General features: G+C 33.6%; 2 protein-coding genes across 7 annotated transcripts; one reads left to right on the forward strand and one right to left on the reverse strand.

The window, feature by feature from the left end:
• Positions 1-7,078: 7,078 nt before the first annotated feature.
• Positions 7,079-10,528, reverse strand: LOC112802021 (probable acyl-[acyl-carrier-protein]--UDP-N-acetylglucosamine O-acyltransferase, mitochondrial). Of its 6 annotated transcripts, none has more exons than XM_025845009.3 (11): positions 10,371-10,528; positions 10,122-10,231; positions 9,312-9,436; positions 9,094-9,202; positions 8,784-8,876; positions 8,567-8,683; positions 8,376-8,459; positions 7,911-8,015; positions 7,742-7,828; positions 7,528-7,658; positions 7,079-7,413 (listed from the first exon to the last, which is right to left on the reverse strand). In XM_025845009.3, exons 1-10 carry the CDS (start codon positions 10,462-10,464, stop codon positions 7,539-7,541), a joined length of 1,044 nt encoding a protein of 347 aa, XP_025700794.1. In that variant the 5' UTR covers positions 10,465-10,528; the 3' UTR covers positions 7,079-7,413; positions 7,528-7,538. The 6 variants fall into 6 exon arrangements, with proteins under 6 accessions (XP_025700794.1, XP_025700793.1, XP_025700795.1 ...); XM_025845008.2 differs by having other exon boundaries at positions 7,079-7,421; XM_025845010.3 differs by having other exon boundaries at positions 7,079-7,421; positions 7,528-7,607; positions 7,711-7,828.
• Positions 10,529-11,490: 962 nt separating this feature from the next.
• LOC112802023 (protein EFFECTOR OF TRANSCRIPTION 2) lies at positions 11,491-13,695 on the forward strand. The gene is made up of 3 exons (XM_025845013.3): positions 11,491-11,704; positions 11,792-12,154; positions 12,765-13,695. The coding sequence occupies exons 1-3, from the start codon at positions 11,591-11,593 to the stop codon at positions 13,455-13,457; spliced, it is 1,170 nt and encodes a 389-aa protein (XP_025700798.1). The 5' UTR covers positions 11,491-11,590; the 3' UTR covers positions 13,458-13,695.
• The last annotated feature ends 5,174 nt before the right edge of the window (positions 13,696-18,869 follow it).

An 18,869-nucleotide genomic window follows, 5' to 3' on the forward strand; every position in this document is an offset into this window, starting at 1 on the left:
TTCTACAATAGATACAAATTTTTTTAAGAGAAATAAATAGAGAAAATACATAATTTTTTCACGACAAACACGGAAATTTAAAATATATATAGTTTTAGGAGAAAGTAGACTAAACTAAACATTCAACCTTAATAGTCATTCCTAGAAAAACTCATGTTTCTATGTATGACTCTTAATTTTATTGACATAGGCATGATGAACATTTAATGTCATAATTAATAAGACAACTATATTGGTTGATTTTATTTGGTGATCCAAATATTCTCTGGGAGGTATTAGGTCTATGTGGAAAGAGAAATATCACAGAAAAGAAGTACTTTGAAATTGCATTCAACTAACATTACTTGCCCTTTGGGGTAACAACAGCAGTGAGAAGAGTAAAGCTAATCAATTCTTTAAATATAAATTTGGTTTAAGAGATTTGATTTGGACTTACGGCTAAATGGAATGAGAATAATATAATTGGGCCCACAAAGAATTATATATACTAATAAGATGTTACATTTTACTCGAAATAGTATAAATATAAAAAGAAAATAATCCTTGTAATTTATTAGTAAATTATGTGAAATGAAAAATGTTTTAATACATCTTTTGTTTTTTCTGAATTATTTCTCTTTTCTATTCCAAATACATTTTGTGTTCACCCTAATTATACGGTCATTGACTGTTTGCATCCATTGTATCCTAATTCATCAATATGATAACATAAATATAATTTATATTAATTATAACCGGAGATTTTGTTGAGTTGTCCTATCCGTATGTCCCATACATTTCGAATACAATACTTGTTTGACACGTGTATTTGTTATGTTCAATTAACCATATTTTGATAAAAAAAATAAAAAATTCTTTTTCAAACATACATGAACGCACCTAAATACCAACAAATGTCAGCATATCTAACCTGATATTATCATGCATTCTTAAAATAAATTTAAAAATAGTATATATTATTATTTATTAAAATAAAAAATATTTTAAATGCTTTATATAATAAAATTAAGACATTAAAAATAATTAAAAAATTTAATTTATGTTTTAATATCAATAAAATAATAAAATATCATTATAATTTTTTTTAAAATATACTTTATATTTTATATATACGTGTGTCCCGTGTTTTATAAAATTTTAAAATTCGTATATCGAAATGTCTCGTGTCGTGTTCCGCGTCCGTGTATCATAAATTTTAACTTATGAAAAAAAAAACTATCATTTGTATGTTTAAACCTAACTCATCATTATGAGTTCAATTTACCATAAATTATTGACGAACTAAACTCAAATCGATTCACGAGTTAACTTAATTCATTTCTATCATCACTTGCAATGAAATTATAGAACGTATACCTTTGTATATTTATAATTTTATTTATATATTAAAAAAAAAACGTGAAGAGGACGTGAGAATTTAATTTCTTATTTTTTTAAGTTTCATCCGGCCAACTTAAATTTTGAATGTTTCAAATGTAATTCCACTCTCCAACTCGTGAGTCAATAAATTTCCTCTTGTTCAAAACACCTTGCTTTAATTTATTCAAGGCTAGAAACCCTTGTGCGGTTTCCCTTAAGTTTACTCATCATCAATGGACCTGCATTTTATGTACATTTCACAATATATTAAAAGGTTGTTATTAATTACCTCTTATTTAGTCCACTTTCTTAATATTACCATTAATTAACTTGTTAATTATCAGCATTTCCTATGCCGTTTAGTAAAGGGATTGATAAAGACAACTATGTTATAATAATCAAAACATGCCACTTTCCACAAAGATTAATTAATTATCATTATCACAAAAAGTAAAAGGTATAGTTGGAAAAAGGGTTGGATTAAGTTGTACATGTTAGGTCTCAATTAAGTTCGAGTTTTGTAGAAATAAAAAAATAATAATAAATAGTACCTTTTTTTTTTACCTACTAAAAGTGCTAGCTATAGTATTTTCTAGCTAGCTTAAACAAGATTGCCTCCTATTAAAAATAATTGTAGTTTTCTTCAAATAAAAAAATAAAGAAAATATATCAAGAATCTAAGTAATAGCTGCTGTCCTACCTAATACATAGTAGCTAGTAAATTTATATATAATTTATTTTCTTTCTGTTTGGGGTTAAGAAATAGTTAGTGATTTTCATGTTATTATTATATATGAGCCAACTTGTGGAGAATTTAAGTCCAGATTGTGACTTTCATTTTTGATATAATAGAATTTGAATAGAAAGAGAGAATTCAAGTTGAGCATTAATAAATTCTTGCAGCTGAAAATTCATATTCATATATATCTAGTCATTCAACTAAGGCTCATTTGGCATTATTAAGGGGAAAGAATCTTCTTATTGCAAGAGAAGATACTATTGACCCAATTCTATATACTATGATATTTAATTTGTTATATATGTGCCTAGCTAGCCCCATTAATTAATTTTTATTTTGCTTAGTAATTTAATTTACTCAGTCACCAGTCCTTTCAATATCTTTGAGGAGTACCATCTAAATATATAATAATAATAATAATATAGATCGATATATATTTATAACTCCATCAAATATTAAAGATAATATTGGTGAAATAAAATTAAAGTTTAATTACTCAGTTAATTTTTTTATTTTGTTATTTATAATTAGATTTTTATAATTTTTAATTAAATTTTTATATTATTTTTAATTTTGTAATTAAAATTTTTTATATCAAAAATATTAAAATTAATAAAATATTTATCTTAAAAAATATGTGATTAAAGATCTAATTATATTTTTATAGTTCTAGATATTTTTAATTTATAAAAAAATATTCAGTTAATTTTAATATTTTTATATATATTAAAAAAGATTTAATTATAAAATTAAAAACAATATAAAAATATAATTAATATATATAATTAAAAATTTAATAAAATTATAAGAACTAACAAATTAAAATAATTAAACTTAAAACTAACCAAAAAACCATGAATGTGGATTTATATCTTCTAATAACCTTTGTTTTTCTCATCCTACACTACTTTCATTATCGAATGAGTTGCATTATTGCATTCGAAGTAAAGTCTTCAATCAAAGTTAATTTACATCTCTATCAAAGAAAAATTATTTTTTTTTTAAGCAGCCATCATATACTGTATGTGACATCGTATATTGTGTTCCTAATTATTTATAAAAACAAATATTATTTCTTATTACTCCTGTATATATGATTAGAAAAAGAAGCACCACTTTCAAACATAGGATGTGGAAAAAAGATAAGGTAATGAACGGGTTAGGTTTGGTTCAAGGGTCTCAATCAATCAACCAATATATATATAATATTAGAATAAAGTAACAAATAAATTCTTAAAAATTATATTTATATTTTGGATATATTATTTTTTTTAAAATATTAATAAAATCTTTTAAAATAATAAATATAGATAAGTTAATTTAAATTAGAATTTTTTACTTTAGTTATAGAAAATTAATATAAAAATAGTGTGTAAATATGTTTATATTTATTATTCTAAAAAACTTTATTAATATTTTTTAAAAAAAATTAATATATTTGAAATATAAATTTATAAAAATTTATTTTTCCTCTTATTCTTATAATTATATAAACAATTGATACATAGCATTAATTAAATGAAAAATTAAAAATGCTCCTTTTTTTTATCATGATCAATCAGTCATATTATATCAAGTGAAAGTATGTGGCCACTGAAGCTGAAAAAGATAGATTACATCACTAAAATCCAGTAGCAAAGTGAAACTTTTACTGAATGTCCAATGTGCAAGCACTTGGATTCTCAAAATATATATAGTAGCAATTATAATAATTATTAATTATACATTCAACCATTGAATTTGCTACAGCTGCATTTTTATCGAGAGCACGTATAGAGGATACATAGCATTTTTCTCAATCTAGAGGCACCACTTGGTGGGGTTGAAGGATCATGATAACTATATGTTTTGTTTAAATTGAAATATTAATTTAAACTCTATACACCTCTGGCATAAACTAATATATTAATTATTTAATAGTTACCTAAATAAATAAATTTAACCAAACAAAAGTGAAAATCGATGCACAATTAATAATCAATTAATAATAAACTTTTAAATAAAATTTAAAAATACAGTAAATTAGTTTTTAATTTGTCAGACTAAATTAATAAATAAATGTAGGTTAATTTTTTTTATAATTTTGATATCTTGAATTTGATATAATCTAATATAAAAAAATAAAATATAAATTAATGTGTCAAAATTAAATTTCGTTAATATTTGATTTCAAAAAATTATAAATAAGTCTAAAATATAAATTAAAGTGTCAAAATTAAATTTCGTTAATATTTAATTTTAAAAAAACTATAAATAAGTCTCTAATCTTTTATCTTAAAGATAAATAAATCATTGATTAATTAAAAATATAAAAATATCTCTCTCTTTTTAAAACGTGAAATATCTAAGTCTTTTCGAAAAATCTATTTATTTTTATATATTTTAGACAAAAAAGTTTAAATATTTCATATTTTAAAAACTAAAGATATTTTTATATTTTTAATTAATTAAAAACTTATATTTTTTAAATTATAAAATTTGGATCTTATTTATTTATTTATTTTCGTTGATTTCTTATTGGCATTAGTGGCTTTCTAATTTTGCTAAGGGGTATCAATCACTTTCCTCAAGTCAAAAGCAACAGAAATTAAGGAATCATCATTATTAATCAGATGAGGAAATTAAAACGTGAGTTGTTTCTCATACACATGAAAAATCTATTATCTTAGCTTGTTCCCATAGTTTATATATATATATATGGTTTAGTTATTCGTTCAATTTCTATAATTTCATTATATTTTTAATTAGAGTCTTACGTATTTTTTTAATTAAATCTCTATATATTATATCAAATTTTATAATTAAATTTTTATCGTAAAAAATATTAAAATTAATAAAATATTATGTTAAATAAAATGAATATATCTAATATTTAATTGAATATTTTATTTATTTAATAAAATATTTTATTAATTTTAATATTTTTATTATGATAAAAATTTAATTATAAAATTTAATATGATATATAAATTAAATTAAAAGAAATAAACAATTTCATTAAAGATTTAGTGTAATCATACGAATAGACAAAATAATTAAATCTTTATATAATGATGAGTTGATATAGCACTATATTGAGGGAACCATTATCATTATTGAACTTAATCACCTTGATATCACAACCAATGTTAGTTTTATATTTATTTTTAGGTTAACAGTGTTATCAATTATTGATGCCAGTGAATAATTTAGAAGAACAGTAAGATTCATATCTCTTTATCTCTTGGATAATATTATATAGATAATTACTTTGGACATTGAATTAAAATAACAATGATAAAACAGTAATAATGAAAGGGATTGAAGGACACATGGGGAACGAAGATGGAGAGAGTAACACTTTGGTATATGTATTTGATAACTCAAATTGACCCTAAATCAAAAAAGGATTTTTTGTGTAGATTACACTTTCCACAAGTTACATCTCAAATTGATCGTTAAGAACTTTTCCTTTTGGTGTGAGGCGAAAAAAAGTGTAATGGCTTGGTGAAAAATGAATGGGGAGAAGAAAATAAATAAAAAAATTATAACTAAATGTAATTATTGTTTAGTATTATTTGATTATATTAACATATATTATGTGATGATTTATGTAAAAAATAATATGTAGAAATCATATCTGCGATTATATATATATATATATATATATATATATATATATATATATATATATATATATCATTTTCCTTGTACAAATTAGAATGAGTAATATGTTTTTTTTGGTACTGGAGTGATGTTTTTTAGTTGCTCACGGTATCTTCGAGTCTAATAGGTGAAGAGCAATTTGTTGCAGATCTGAGTTCCATTTAAAAGTCTATTGCTGACCAATAAATTATTACATGCACAAGACGACATTAAAACTCAACATGGCTAGCCCACACCACAGTTTTACACTTTCCACTCTCCTCGATTCTTCTAAATCATGTTTTACTCCTCTTTTTTTTGCTCATAAATATTTCATAATTTATTTTAAGGCTTCAATTTTATGGTTCGGGCTTCAGGCTTACAAATATACATTGAAATTTTGATATTATAAGCTCAAATTCTAGATTGGATTGGATTATTACCATGGATATTAGGATTGATATCAAGTAAATAAAGTGAGAAAATGAGCAACTTTTATTATGAACTGGTCGCATTAAATAAAAATTAAAAATTTAATAGTGATTCTCTCTCTTTTTTTTTTCGGATATTCTGTTTCTCAAAAAATTAATGTGTGAAATATGTTACATTATACATCAATAATGAGTTATGTGGTTGATGATGATAATATTTTTTATTCTTCAAGTGAGTTAATCAATGACAAGTTTAGGTCTATGTAATTCATATGGATTAAGGTGATATATCATTTCCATTATTGGTCAATAATAGCCTTCTCTCTATTTTGTGACTAGCATTCTGTGAAGGATTTATCAAACCAGGTTAAGGAATCATAAAAAAAATTTTTGTATTGAAATTGTTCTTTAATGTATTAAATATAACAAAAACTTCAAATTTTTCCTATTCAGTGCTTCCTTTAAATATAACAAAAACTTCATTAGTGTTAGCAAAACTCCTCTATCAATTACCACAACATTTAGTTTTCTGGTATATATATGTTGCATCGAAGAACTCTGAATTAGTTAGTTTAAATAGTCCAAGATTGAACAAGGAAATATTCCGTACCTACATCAAGGTATTAACAGCAATTCTTAAATATTGCAGATTAAACAAGATATAATGAGAAAGAATCTAATAGAGACAAACAAAAGACAGAGAAAAGAAATTACCCACTTTCAAAGGTCAAAGTGAACCCAATTTTTTCATTCCAAATTCAAGAATTTGCCAAACCTCCCCAAATAGGATTCGTGTGTTTCTTCTGTTTGGAGTTCAATTAAGGAAACATTTGAAAGCTCACTTATGTTGGAAGTTTATACATTTGTATTACAGCTAATGTGATTTATTTAACCTAATTAGAGATAATAGTTAGTTAGATTGATGTACTCCTGTACTCCTATGTATATATATACTTTACTTGTAAACAAATACCAGTAATGAATTCACAATTCTTTCTCACTTTGCATCCCAATAAGTTGGGACTAAAAAAGATTAAAGTAGAAAAATAACCATTTACACCAAAGTAAAGTAATCTAGACAAAATTTGAGAGTTATAAATAAATTCTCTTAATGCTACAAGCTCTGAATAGTACAACAAACTCTTCTATAATAAAAGAAGAGAATCACTTCAAAATGAAGCAACTTCCTTAGAGCTCCTGGCTAGTAATTATAGTATACACTAGTACACATGAACTTGTATTTTTCAGCAGAAACTGCTTCTGCAAAACTGAAAATTTGTTAGAATTAATTAATGATTATGAAAATAATCCGGTTTCTTGGTTACAAGTTCATTTTGAAAAGAAGAGGGTCCTCACTCCTCTGAAGCATCTTACCTAAGCATGCTTTAAGAGCCATTCCAGTGTCTAAACTTGCATATTCCACGACGATCTTCTACAAAAGAATTGCGAATAGACTGCAACATGGCTCGTACAGCAGGAACACAAGTCAATTCCTCGTGTTGCTCCTGAGAAAATAAGTTTAATTTACGATTTAACAACCGAACAGATCACGGTTACCTGAAAGCGACAAAGCAAAATAGAGAAATACCACTTCGGCAAGCCTGTCCTCGAATGACCCAGCATTTGCATCAGCACGCATGAATATCTTCCGATAGGCTGCTTTAAGGCTCCTGATCTGGATTATTAAACAAGATAAAAGTTTAGTTGCACTTAAAACAATTGAAGACCAGTAATTTTAAAATTTTTGTTAGTATAACCTCTGCAGTGCTGAATCCACGTCGAGTCAGGCCCACTAAATTTAGACCCCGAAGCTCCGCTCTTTCTCCGGCTACCATCGTGTACTTTGGGACATCTTGTGAAACCTTCATTTATGTAAGAACATGACATTGTAGTTGCACACCTGAGTAATGTTAAATCATTTGGCATGGTAACAGTATTTGCTTTAACAAGTTATACAAGGAAAATTCGATATCAATAATACAGCAGGCCCAGTTTAATCAACTTTCTATTAATCATCCCGATGAGCAAGAATGCTCTATTGAATTCCAAAATCAAGAACAACCAGATTCCTCATACAATACTTACTAATCACAGCCTTCATAAACTTTTTTCTGATTGGCTTAGATGTTGTATACTATCCTTACATGATATCATAACAATCTTTTTTTTTTTTTGTTACAAACAGAAAAATTCGAAACGATGAAATTCAAAGTAAAACGTACCACAGAACCACCACCAAGAAAAGAGAAAGAGCCAAGATGGCAGAATTGATGAACAACCGTAGCTCCTGCAGTGTGAACATAGTCCTACATATGAAAAACATTAATTATTTTCCAATCCCCGCTTCATACACAGGAAATTAACCAAAGAAAATTTATCATGAAAGGTAGCGTAGGTTATGAATAGGGCTTACTTCCACCACAACATGCCCAGCTAGAAGAGTATTATTCGCTAAAATGTTGTTGTTACCGATCTTGCAATCATGAGCAATATGACAAGATCCCATGATCAAATTGCAATCACCAATAACCTAGTCATATGAAGACGGTAAGAATGTAAAAAGGGTATATATGTGTGTGCATCTGTGAAATATTTTCTCCGAAAGCAATTTACTAAAGCCATTGTCTTACAGTCTTATTGGTTGACTTGGAAGAGCGGTGTATTGAAGTATGTTCCCGAATATCGTTATTATCTCCAATTTCCAGGAAACATTCATCCTCTAGCTACAGGGTAAGTAAAATTTAGAAAACTTATTATATTCCCAAAATAAGGAAAACATGAATTACAGGACTTTGCCACATATAACATTTGTGAACACACTGAAATTGATTCATAATATGGATGCCGTAATATTAATAGTACAATAGAAAATGACAATTGACAAAATGATAACACAACATTATTAAAAAAAATCCCCAAACTAATTAATCTGAAACATACCTTATATTTCAAATCTTGACATTTGACACCAATCACAGCATGATGCCCGATGATGTTATTGTTTCCAATGACGGTACATCCAGGATAATCATCACCAACAATAGCACCACTGCCAAACAGAATTCCCCAAACAATATTATGATCATGTAATCGATGAAAGCAAACTACTCAGAAGAAGAAAAACTTAGAAGAACATAATAGGATAACATTGAACTCACGCCATCATCATACAATTGTCCCCTATATATGTATTTCCAAAAATATGGCTTCCAGGATGCAGTTGACAACCATTCCCCAACTTCGCGGAGGGACTCACAGTACAAAAAGGTCCAATGGAAACCCCCTAAGCATAACAAGAAGAGACCCAACGAAAACTTAAAAGTGAATATATGAGTGCACAGCAAATTCGCATTGATATCAAATGAAGACCGCAAAACACAATAATAAAGTAAACAACAATGCAAACTACAGGTACATATTAAGTGTCCAGAACGAACACCAAGCTCTTTACCTTAAACCATTATGCTTCATTCTTTTTACTTTCTGAATTGCACATCAGAAGGCAGAAGCTGTCTGTCTTTTTTATGGTAAAAAAACAGACCATGAATTCATGTTTGGATACACTTCTTCTAAACTACAAATAATCTCCGCATCCCGTTCAAATCTTATGGTTTGACTAACAGAAGCAATTAAACAAACAAGTGGTGACCAGTGACCACTGACCAGTACCACAAAAAACAGGGACAGAGTCTAATAGAACACAAATTAAGGTCCAAATCAAACAATTCTCATTCAAACGATATGATCTCCCTAACAATAGTGAATTCACTACTGGTATTTGCTTACAAGTAAAGTATATATATATATATATATATATATATACAGGAGTACATCAATTTAAGTATCTAACTAACTAATATCTCCAATTAGCTTAAATAAATCACATTAGGTGTAATAAACTAGGATAATGGAGAAAAGGATGAAACTTTGGTAGAACACTAGAACCCCAATAAAAGAAGAAGAAGTACCTGGCCGATGAGAGCATTGGGATGAACAATTGCGGTGGGGTGAATGAAGCATGGGTTTGTGGCAGTGTTGGAAGAGTGGACATTAACACTTTGCTCCTCCTCTGCAAAACCTGCAAAAACATGACACAGCACAGCAAAGAAGTGGCACAAGCAAAGAGAGAGAAAACCATAATAAGAACCCAACAAGGAAGAAGAAAACAGAGTCAAGGTTGGTGATAGAGAGAGAGAGAGAGTAAAGTGATGGTTTACCGGAGAAGAAGCGTGGGTGGAACACTGAACTTGGGAGGATGCGGCTGCGGCGGCTGCTGAGAGCGGTGAGTTTAAGGAACAACGACGACATCATTTAGTTTCAGTAGATGCTGCAAGCTAGCAACTACCATCTACCACTTGAATTTTGTTTTCACTAAATTACAATTTACAATTTTACACCATTATTTCTTCCTTTCTTTTTCTTTTTTGTTTTAAAAAAAATTGATATCATTTTATATGAATTTATTAATCATTTATCAACATTTTAGGGTAGTACTAATATACCCTTAAGTCAGGTTTTTGTTTGAACTTTGAACTTTATTAAATGGTAAATTATTAATTTATTTTCTTTATTAAAAAGATATGAGATTCAAATTCACCTCAATATTTTTTAGAAGATGATAAAATTGTATCTCGTTAGTCATCGAAAAATATATATTTATCACTTTATATATATATATATATATATATATATATATATATATATATTACAAGTTATAAAAGTATAAAAATACATTGTTTAAAAGTTGTATTTAAATACCCTTTATAACCTAAAAGTATTAGGTTCATAATCCAGAAATTTTGTAATGTATTTAGTTGGAAATTGTAATATTTTATTAATTCAAATTAATTATTTTAAAATTTAAAGAATTTAAAACTAATTATTCAAACATATTTTTTCATCATAAATGATAATAAAAATGAGATAAAAAAAGAAACTAAATATATTGAGGATAAATAAATATTTCACTTTTACCTTAATAATAATATCGATAATATTAGAAAGACAAAAAACAATCAACTTAAATTTATCTTATTTAATATTTATTTATTATAGAATATATTAAATAAAGTCAAAAATAATAAATTTTAAAATTTTTTTGTTAATATTTTTTTTTGTCATTAAACATTTGCTTAATAACACTATCTCTTGAAAAGTTGAACGAACAGGGAATATAGTAATTTAATACAAACAAATGTAGAGTGCTAAGAAGGGGCAATTCGGTGATATAACAAACACAACATATATAATAATATAAAATAAAATATATATATATATATATATATATATATATATATATATATATATATATATATATATATATATATATATATATATATATAAATGTGCACTAACTAGTTAGCAACGGTCATATGATATATCATCAAAATCAAAAACAAATCAGTGCAGTGAAGTGAATGACGGCGCAGCTCAATAAATGGTGGTAGTAGTGCCAAATCAGGATCACCATCATTCCTCCTTCATCTTCAAAAGGCTCAAGAGGGAGGAATGCAGCCACACCAAACATGATTCTATCTTCTCCAAATGGAAGGTTCTTCATACAATATTACATATTTACAAAACACAAAATTGCTTATTTCAAAGGAATTTGATCAATTTTGTTGCTGAATTGTTGCAGATTTTAATTGGTGCTTCCGATTGGGAAGATCATTCAAAGGGAAAAGAAGGATGTGCAAGATACAGGATCCATAACCTGCCAGAAAAAGCTTGTCCAGGTGTATATGAGCTTGGAATAGCTGTGTCATCAAGGAGTGATTTGGGGAGGCAAATTTACAAACTTGCCCCTGAGTGTGTAGTTGTGACTTACCTTGGAGAAACTGATAATGTAAGGGATAGGTTGCAATGCTATGGCAGAGATGGATCTCATTTGCACAGCAAAACTTCTCCTGAATACTCAATTTATGATTCTCTCCAAAAGAAGAGGCCATTGTTTCAGGAGATTTTTTCACAGGGATACCCTATTGTTTATAGATGGGTTGCTGTAAGTGTTTTCTTACACATTTTATTTCAACATTTTCAATCCTTAGGTTCTCCTATTCTTAAAGTCTTTGGTTCTATGTCGATGTGTTGCTTGATAATATGTCTAAAAGGAAGACTCTTTCTTTGTTTCTTTTTTTTTTTAAATTATTATTTTAGGGTCAATAGTTCTCAATCTCATAGTTTAATCAGCATGAACATTCATAGTCACAAGTGTCTCAGATGAAAATTCTTAGTTATCAAATATTGGGATAGAAATCTACAATTAATATGAAAAAACCTATGAGAAATTCAACACACAAGTTTGAATAAGGTTAAATGGTTCTCTTAGTCCCTACACCATTTTAAATTTTATAATTAGATTCTTATCATGCAGAGCTAAATCTCTATACTTAAAGTCTTCTCATCTTTAAAATATTCTATTAACTGTAACGTTTTGACATAATAAAGATTTAATTACAAAATTCAAAACGGTGTAAGAATTTATTTGAAAGCTTTTAAACTATAAGGACTTAATTATAAATTTGGTAAAATTATAAGACTAACAGAGTATTTTAACATTTGAATAATGCAATCTTTTTAACTACAATGATTATTACTGTTTTGATGAACAGATGAACAATAAAGAAGAGGCCAAGAGAATAGAGTCTCAGCTGCTCAAAACATTTGATTATGCATGGAATATAAGCAGTAATGGTTGCCGGCGGCCGAACGATATTCTTCAAAAGATAAACAAGATTTCCTCCAGCACAAGAACAATCTCAGATATGGCCAGGGAGCTCCTACCTTTCACCCGAAAACAAGTCGGTATCCGAATTAAAGTAGATGAAGAAGAAGAAGACAGTGATGGCATCTACAGTTTCATATCTAGGGTGTTCAAATTCAACAAATCAAGGCCTAGGAAAGTCGAAAATATCGTCATTGCCAATCAGCAGGATGCTGTAATTTGTGGGGTGGCTTTAGGTGATGGTTCTGTCTGTATAAATACACCAGCTGAAAGAAGAAAGAGGTGTCCTCAACACAAAGGAATGAGAATTAATAATGTGTCCCCTGCCAAAGCATTTGTATCCCCAAAATCAAAGAGCAATTTGGTTTCAGAAATCAATAAGTTTATGGACCAAAATGTTAGCAATGATGATGTACCAGACATTCCAAAAAAACCAGTTGAAGAGAGTAGTAGTAAAACCAATATATGTGGAATCATATTGTATGATGGTTCACCTTGTAGAAGAGTACCGGTTAAAGGAAGGAAAAGGTGCCAAGAGCATAAAGGAAAGAAAATTTATGCCAAGCAGAAGATGATTTAAGGATTTGGTGATTTGTTCTGTTGTTGTATAAGGTAACTTGTTAGATTATGTTTAATGTCCAAAAGGAAAGTGAGTCAACACAAGAAAATGTGAGGACATCAAGTCCTAATTCTGTTGGTTGACAAAATATAGAGGAAAATAATGTATTTAATGTTTCATGTTGTTGTAATATGAATTGTATTTTGGTGTTTTACATTGTTTTATAAATTCAATGTTAAACTGTTGTTGTTTTAGAAAATTCTTCGCTCTTTAGAGAATTAGAAATTTTCAAACTCAGTAGTTAAGTAGAGTAATAAGAAGGAATGTGCATTCAGCTAATGCTAATACCACAAAACTCTGTTTTAATTAGTCCATGATAGATACATGTTATATTGTATTTGTAAAATTTTTTGTTGCTGAATAAGCTTTTTAGAAATCTAAATTATTGATATATTTATCTTTTTCGAAATCAAAATAGTAACACGGAAGGGAGTTTTGAAACATTGATGGAGTTTTCTCGGTGACTTTTGTTCGGTAGTCGGTTTCCGGACAGATCGGGTGAGTAGGTGAGGGAGTGGGGACGCCCTTGCCTTGGTCGTACTGGAGTTGGATTTGCCGAGTAGCCGAGCACTTGTTGCGGAGAGAGAATGAGGGGGTGCCACCTGTAAAGACACTCCGACGCTCAAGTCAGCAATGTGCAGGCGGGCAGAATAGTTAGGTGAAAGGATATCACGTACCTTGGGGAAGGACAGGTCCTTCCCTATTTATACTGTATCAGAAGTGGGCCCTGAGGGGACGAGCCCACTTTCCGCGAAGGTTCCTCCCAGCTGTGTTAGGGGAATGATGAGGACGCGTGTCCAGATGCCGTGGCAGGCACTAAGGGCTCGATCGCCCGGGTCGGGTTCCCAATGGGTCGGGTCGACCCGTGCGTGGCTTGGGCCAGACCGTAACAGTGCCCCCACGCGCCGTTAATCTGCCGTATAGGCTGTTGGCGGCGAGCATCCTGTCATTGTTGTCGTCTGGTCGGCCGTTCGTGTGGGAGACGCGCTGCCCGCATGCGTGCCCGTTCGTGGTTCGGGGCGTTCCATTTCTGCCTTGTTTCTCGCACGGGGCATTAAATGCCCATAAAAGATTGAAAAAACCCCATGTGTGCAAAGACGATTTTGCCCCCAGGTCTTTCGCGCTTCCACTTAGCGCGGTTTTGAACAGTTTCCACATTTCTGTTCTTCTTCTATTTACTTTACGTTCCATATCATATTGCCCATTCATCCTTCCTCCGCTCTCATTACGCAAAGGTTGCTTCCATCGCTCTAGTGTGCTTCGTCCTTACTAGAACTTCCTCAATTCTTCCAGGTAACTGCCTCTTTTCCTTTTACTCTAATGATTGTTTGCATGTCTGTCATGATCATTTTTCTTGTTCTTGCACTGTTCTTGCTCTTTTCTTGTTTTTTTTTTTCTGGTTATTCATGGGCGCATTTTATGGATACACTTTCTTTTCCTTTGTTGATCATGGGGGGGTTTATGCTTTTTGTTCGGTCTTGGTTTGTCTGGTCCCCCTTGTGGTTACGGCACGAGGGGTTTCTTTGGGCTTTTCCCGGATTCCGGCCTCACGGACTAACCGCACGGTGCCCCCCACTGTAGGTATGCCTCGTGTCGTTAGCCGAGCTTCGACCTCCGCCGCGAGTTACGACCCGTATGCGTGGGTAGTTTCCGACCTCAAGAACTCTCCCAATCAGATGGGGGAGGAGGAGCTAACGGAGTTTCGCCAAGCCGAGTATCTCTGTGGGGGTACTGACGAGGAGGCAAACTATGATGTTTATGTCCCCGCCCCTCACGAGCGGCTTTATGAACTTAATTTCAATGCCCCCCGGGTTGCCGATTGGATCTGGTTTTATAAGGCCATGTTCACTCAGGTTGGGGTCCGCATCCCCTTTTCCCCTTTTCAAATGAACCTCCTAAACCGGATTTCCGTGGCGCCGTCTCAATTGCACCCGAACAGCTGGGCGTCCATTCGCTGTTTTGAGATGGTGTGCGAGTACTTAGAGCTGCCGGTCTCCGTTGATGTCTTCTTGTTTTTCTTTAATCTAACTAACCCTTCGAAGGAGGGGAAACATAAAAAGGGGTTCATGTCCTTCCGGTCTGCCCAGGGCCGGAGAATCTTTGGCTTGTTCGAGGACTCCTACCATGGGTTCAAGGACAAGTACTTTAAGGTCCGTCCGGCTAAGGGTCGCCACCCTTTTTGGTTATCCTTGGAAAAGGAGCGCCTCATCCCGACGTATTGGAGTTTCGGGGCGGGGTCTAATCCTTTTATCAAGGTTACTTATAAAGGGATGTCGGCCGTGGATCGGCGGGTAGCCGACATCTTGTTGGCAGTTCTTGGGAGAAATAACGTGAATCCCCATCTCCTCATGGGAAATCGTGAGGTTGCCCGAGATTATGTCTGTGAGTTCCTCTTGCCGTGTGGTCACTTGTTTAAATTTTCCTATTGCTTCTTTTGTTTGACTTGTTCGTTTTTCAAATTGTTTTGTAGTGGGACTTTCTGCCGAGGTGACCGGCATGGACAACTTGTTTCAAACTTTTCTTCAAGATGACGAGGGTGAGGAGACCGTAGGACAACAGGCAACGGTTCCTCCAGAAGTGCCCGCTGCCGACGTCGATGCGTCCGCAAAGGCCGCCACCCCGACCTCTGCCGCCACCCCGACTTCCGCGACTCCGATTCCTCCAGAAATTGCTATTCCTGGGCACTCTTCTTCTTCTCGTCGGGATGAGGAGGAAGATTTGTCCGTCATCCCTACTCCCAAGAGACAGAGGTCCCAGTCTAGTCCTGAGGGTGTTTTAACTGTTATGGAAAGAAACTTTGATGCCGGGACGTTCATAGACGCCCAACTGCTTCCGGGCACAGAAGATCATTTCCACGGTACCGACCTCTCGGGGCAGGCTCGGTGGATGTACCGCACTCTTCTTCGCGGCGCGGCCATAGCCAGGAAAGTGGAATTCGAACTTTCTGGTATGGCCTCGCTTCGTCGGAAGCTCGAGTCCTCTGTTAATGCCAATAATAAGTACAAAACTCAAGTTAAGACACTTCAGGACCAGCTGGTCGAAGTGGGAAATAAGGTTGATGCTGCTGAGAAAAAGGCTGCTTTGGCAGAAGAGAAATTGAAGACTGCCGATGCCTCTGTATCCCGTCTAACAGAGCAGGAGACGACCTTGAAGAGCCAATTGAGTGCCGCGCAGAGTCGGGTGTCCGCTCTGGAGAAAGAGCGGAACGAAGCAGTGGCGGCTGCCAAGGTTGCTCGGGAGGAAGCCGAGTTGTTCAAGCAAAAGCATAAGGAAGTCAAAGAGTAGGGCAAAAATGCGATTTTCATGACCGAAGAGGCCCTCAAAGCTCAGGTGAAGATCGTTTCTCCGGACTTCGATGTGTCGTCGATCGGAGTTTTCAAGACCATTAAGGATGGCAAAGTTGTTGATATGCCGAAAAAGTGATGTTTGTATTATTTAAACTTTTTGTTGAACCTGTTACTGCAACTTGGGTGCCCGTTAGTGGGTTTGTGGGCTTGTTTGCCCGTAAATTTAACTTGTTTTATTCGTCGTGGATTTACTTTGCGTTTTCGTTTACTCGCGTTGGCCGTTTATGGCGTGTGTTCTTGTTGTGGTCGTTCACCGAATTTTTGAACTGAGGGGATCCCGGGGTGATCAGCCCCGAGGCCTCGTATCATCGTTCTTATAGTGGTCGCCCAGAGAGTTAGGATTTGAAAAATAACATAGGCAAACATAGAGAATAACATAGGCAAAAATAACATAGGCTAACATAGAATGTAGAAAGTTAGGAGGGTTCAATTATTATATCCAAGACATTGAAGTGCTATTACGAAATAGATGGCTTATGAATAAAACCTCCTTAAATTATCGGCATTCCATGTTCTCGGGACCTCCTTGCCGTTGAGTCTTTCTAGCTTGTATGCTCCCCTTCCGATTACCTCCTTGATTCGATATGGTCCCTCCCAGTTCGCCGCTAGTTTGCCTTCTCCCGGGGTGGACGGGCCGATGTCGTTACGCCTCAGGACGAGGTCGTTTTCTTCGAACTTCCTTTTGAGTGCTTTGGCGTTGTAGCGTAAGGCCAATCTTTGTTTTAACGCTGCTTCTGCCAGATGGGCCATTTCCCTGGTTTCTTCTATTAGGTCTTTTTCAACGGTTTCGTCTACTCCCTTCAGGAGTAACCGTGGGCTCGGTTCTCCGATCTCTACGGGTATCACTGCATCCGACCCGTAGGTTAGTCGAAAGGGTGTCTCTTTGGTGGAGGATTGTTCGGTTGTTCGGTAGGACCATAGGACTGAGGCTAACTCATCGGCCCACGCGCCTTTCTTGCTATCTAGCCTCTTCTTGAGCCCTTGCAGGATTACCTTATTTGCGGACTCGACCTGCCCGTTTGTCTGTGGGTGCTCTACCGAGGAGAATCTCTGCTTTATGCCCAGGCGGTGAGGAATTCTGTGAACTTTTTGTCGGTGAATTGTGTCCCGTTGTCCGAGATGACGACCTCCGGGATACCAAACCGTGTTATGACTTGTCTCCACATGAATTTCCTGCAATTAGATGAGGATATGCTGGCCAGCGGTTCGGCCTCTATCCATTTTGTGTAATAGTCGATAGCGACTATGAGGTACTTGACTTGTCCCAGGCCAACGGGAAAAGGTCCTAAGAGATCGACTCCCCATTGCGAGAATGGTCGAGAGGCCGTTAGCAAGTTGAGCTCAGAGGCGGGTGCACGATGGAAGTTGGCGTTTTCTTGGCACTTGACACACCTCTTGACGAACTCCTTGGAGTCAGCCATCATGGACGGCCAGTAATATCCTGCTCGGATTAACTTCCTCGCTAGGGCTTTGCCACCTATGTGGTGGCCGCAGCATCCCTCATGGACTTCCTTGAGGACGTAGTCCGTCTGGTCGGGATGTAAACACTTCAGCAGGGGATGATTGAATCCCTTCCTGAAAAGCTGACCCTGGATGATGGCGTATCTGGCGGCTTCCCTTCTTAGCTTTTTGGCATCTTTTTCGTCGTCGGGGAGCTTGCCGCTTTCTAAGAAGTCGATAATGGGATCCAGCCAGGAGGGGCTTAGCTTCGAGAGGTGTAATGTGACTGCTGGCTCTCTCAATTTTCCTTGGATTAGAGACCGGTTGCCCTCTCCCGGTTCGGTGCTAGCCAACTTCGACAAGAGATCTGCCCGTGTGTTCTTTTCTCTTGGGACGTGCTGGATCGTGACTTCTTCAAACTTTCGGCTCAAGTCCTTGACCTTTTCCAAGTATTTCTGTAGCAGCGAGTCCCTAGCTTGATAGCTCCCGTTTACTTGGGAGGTGACGATCTGCGAATCGCTGCATATCTCCAACCTTGTTGCCCCGACCTCTGCTGCTAAGGTTAGGCCTCCTATGAGGGTTTCGT

The sequence above is a fragment of the Arachis hypogaea genome, chromosome 5 (assembly GCF_003086295.3).
Source record: "Arachis hypogaea cultivar Tifrunner chromosome 5, arahy.Tifrunner.gnm2.J5K5, whole genome shotgun sequence".
Taxonomy (NCBI): Eukaryota; Viridiplantae; Streptophyta; class Magnoliopsida; order Fabales; family Fabaceae; genus Arachis; species Arachis hypogaea.

What these genes read in the sequence shown, in the direction of transcription:
- LOC112802021 (XM_025845009.3), bottom strand. Translation starts at nt 10,464, where the DNA reads ATGATGTCGTCGTTGTTCCTTAAACTCACCGCTCTCAGCAGCCGCCGC. An exon ending in CCACCCACGCTTCTTCTCCG is followed by an intron (nt 10,232 to 10,370) that starts GTAAACCATCAC and finishes ATGTTTTTGCAG; the next exon opens with GTTTTGCAGAGGAGGAGCAA. An exon ending in GTGGATTCAGCACTGCAGAG is followed by an intron (nt 7,829 to 7,910) that starts GTTATACTAACA and finishes TTAATAATCCAG; the next exon opens with ATCAGGAGCCTTAAAGCAGC.
- LOC112802023 (XM_025845013.3), top strand. Translation starts at nt 11,591, where the DNA reads ATGGTGGTAGTAGTGCCAAATCAGGATCACCATCATTCCTCCTTCATC. An exon ending in CTATCTTCTCCAAATGGAAG is followed by an intron (nt 11,705 to 11,791) that starts GTTCTTCATACA and finishes GAATTGTTGCAG; the next exon opens with ATTTTAATTGGTGCTTCCGA. An exon ending in TTGTTTATAGATGGGTTGCT is followed by an intron (nt 12,155 to 12,764) that starts GTAAGTGTTTTC and finishes TTTGATGAACAG; the next exon opens with ATGAACAATAAAGAAGAGGC.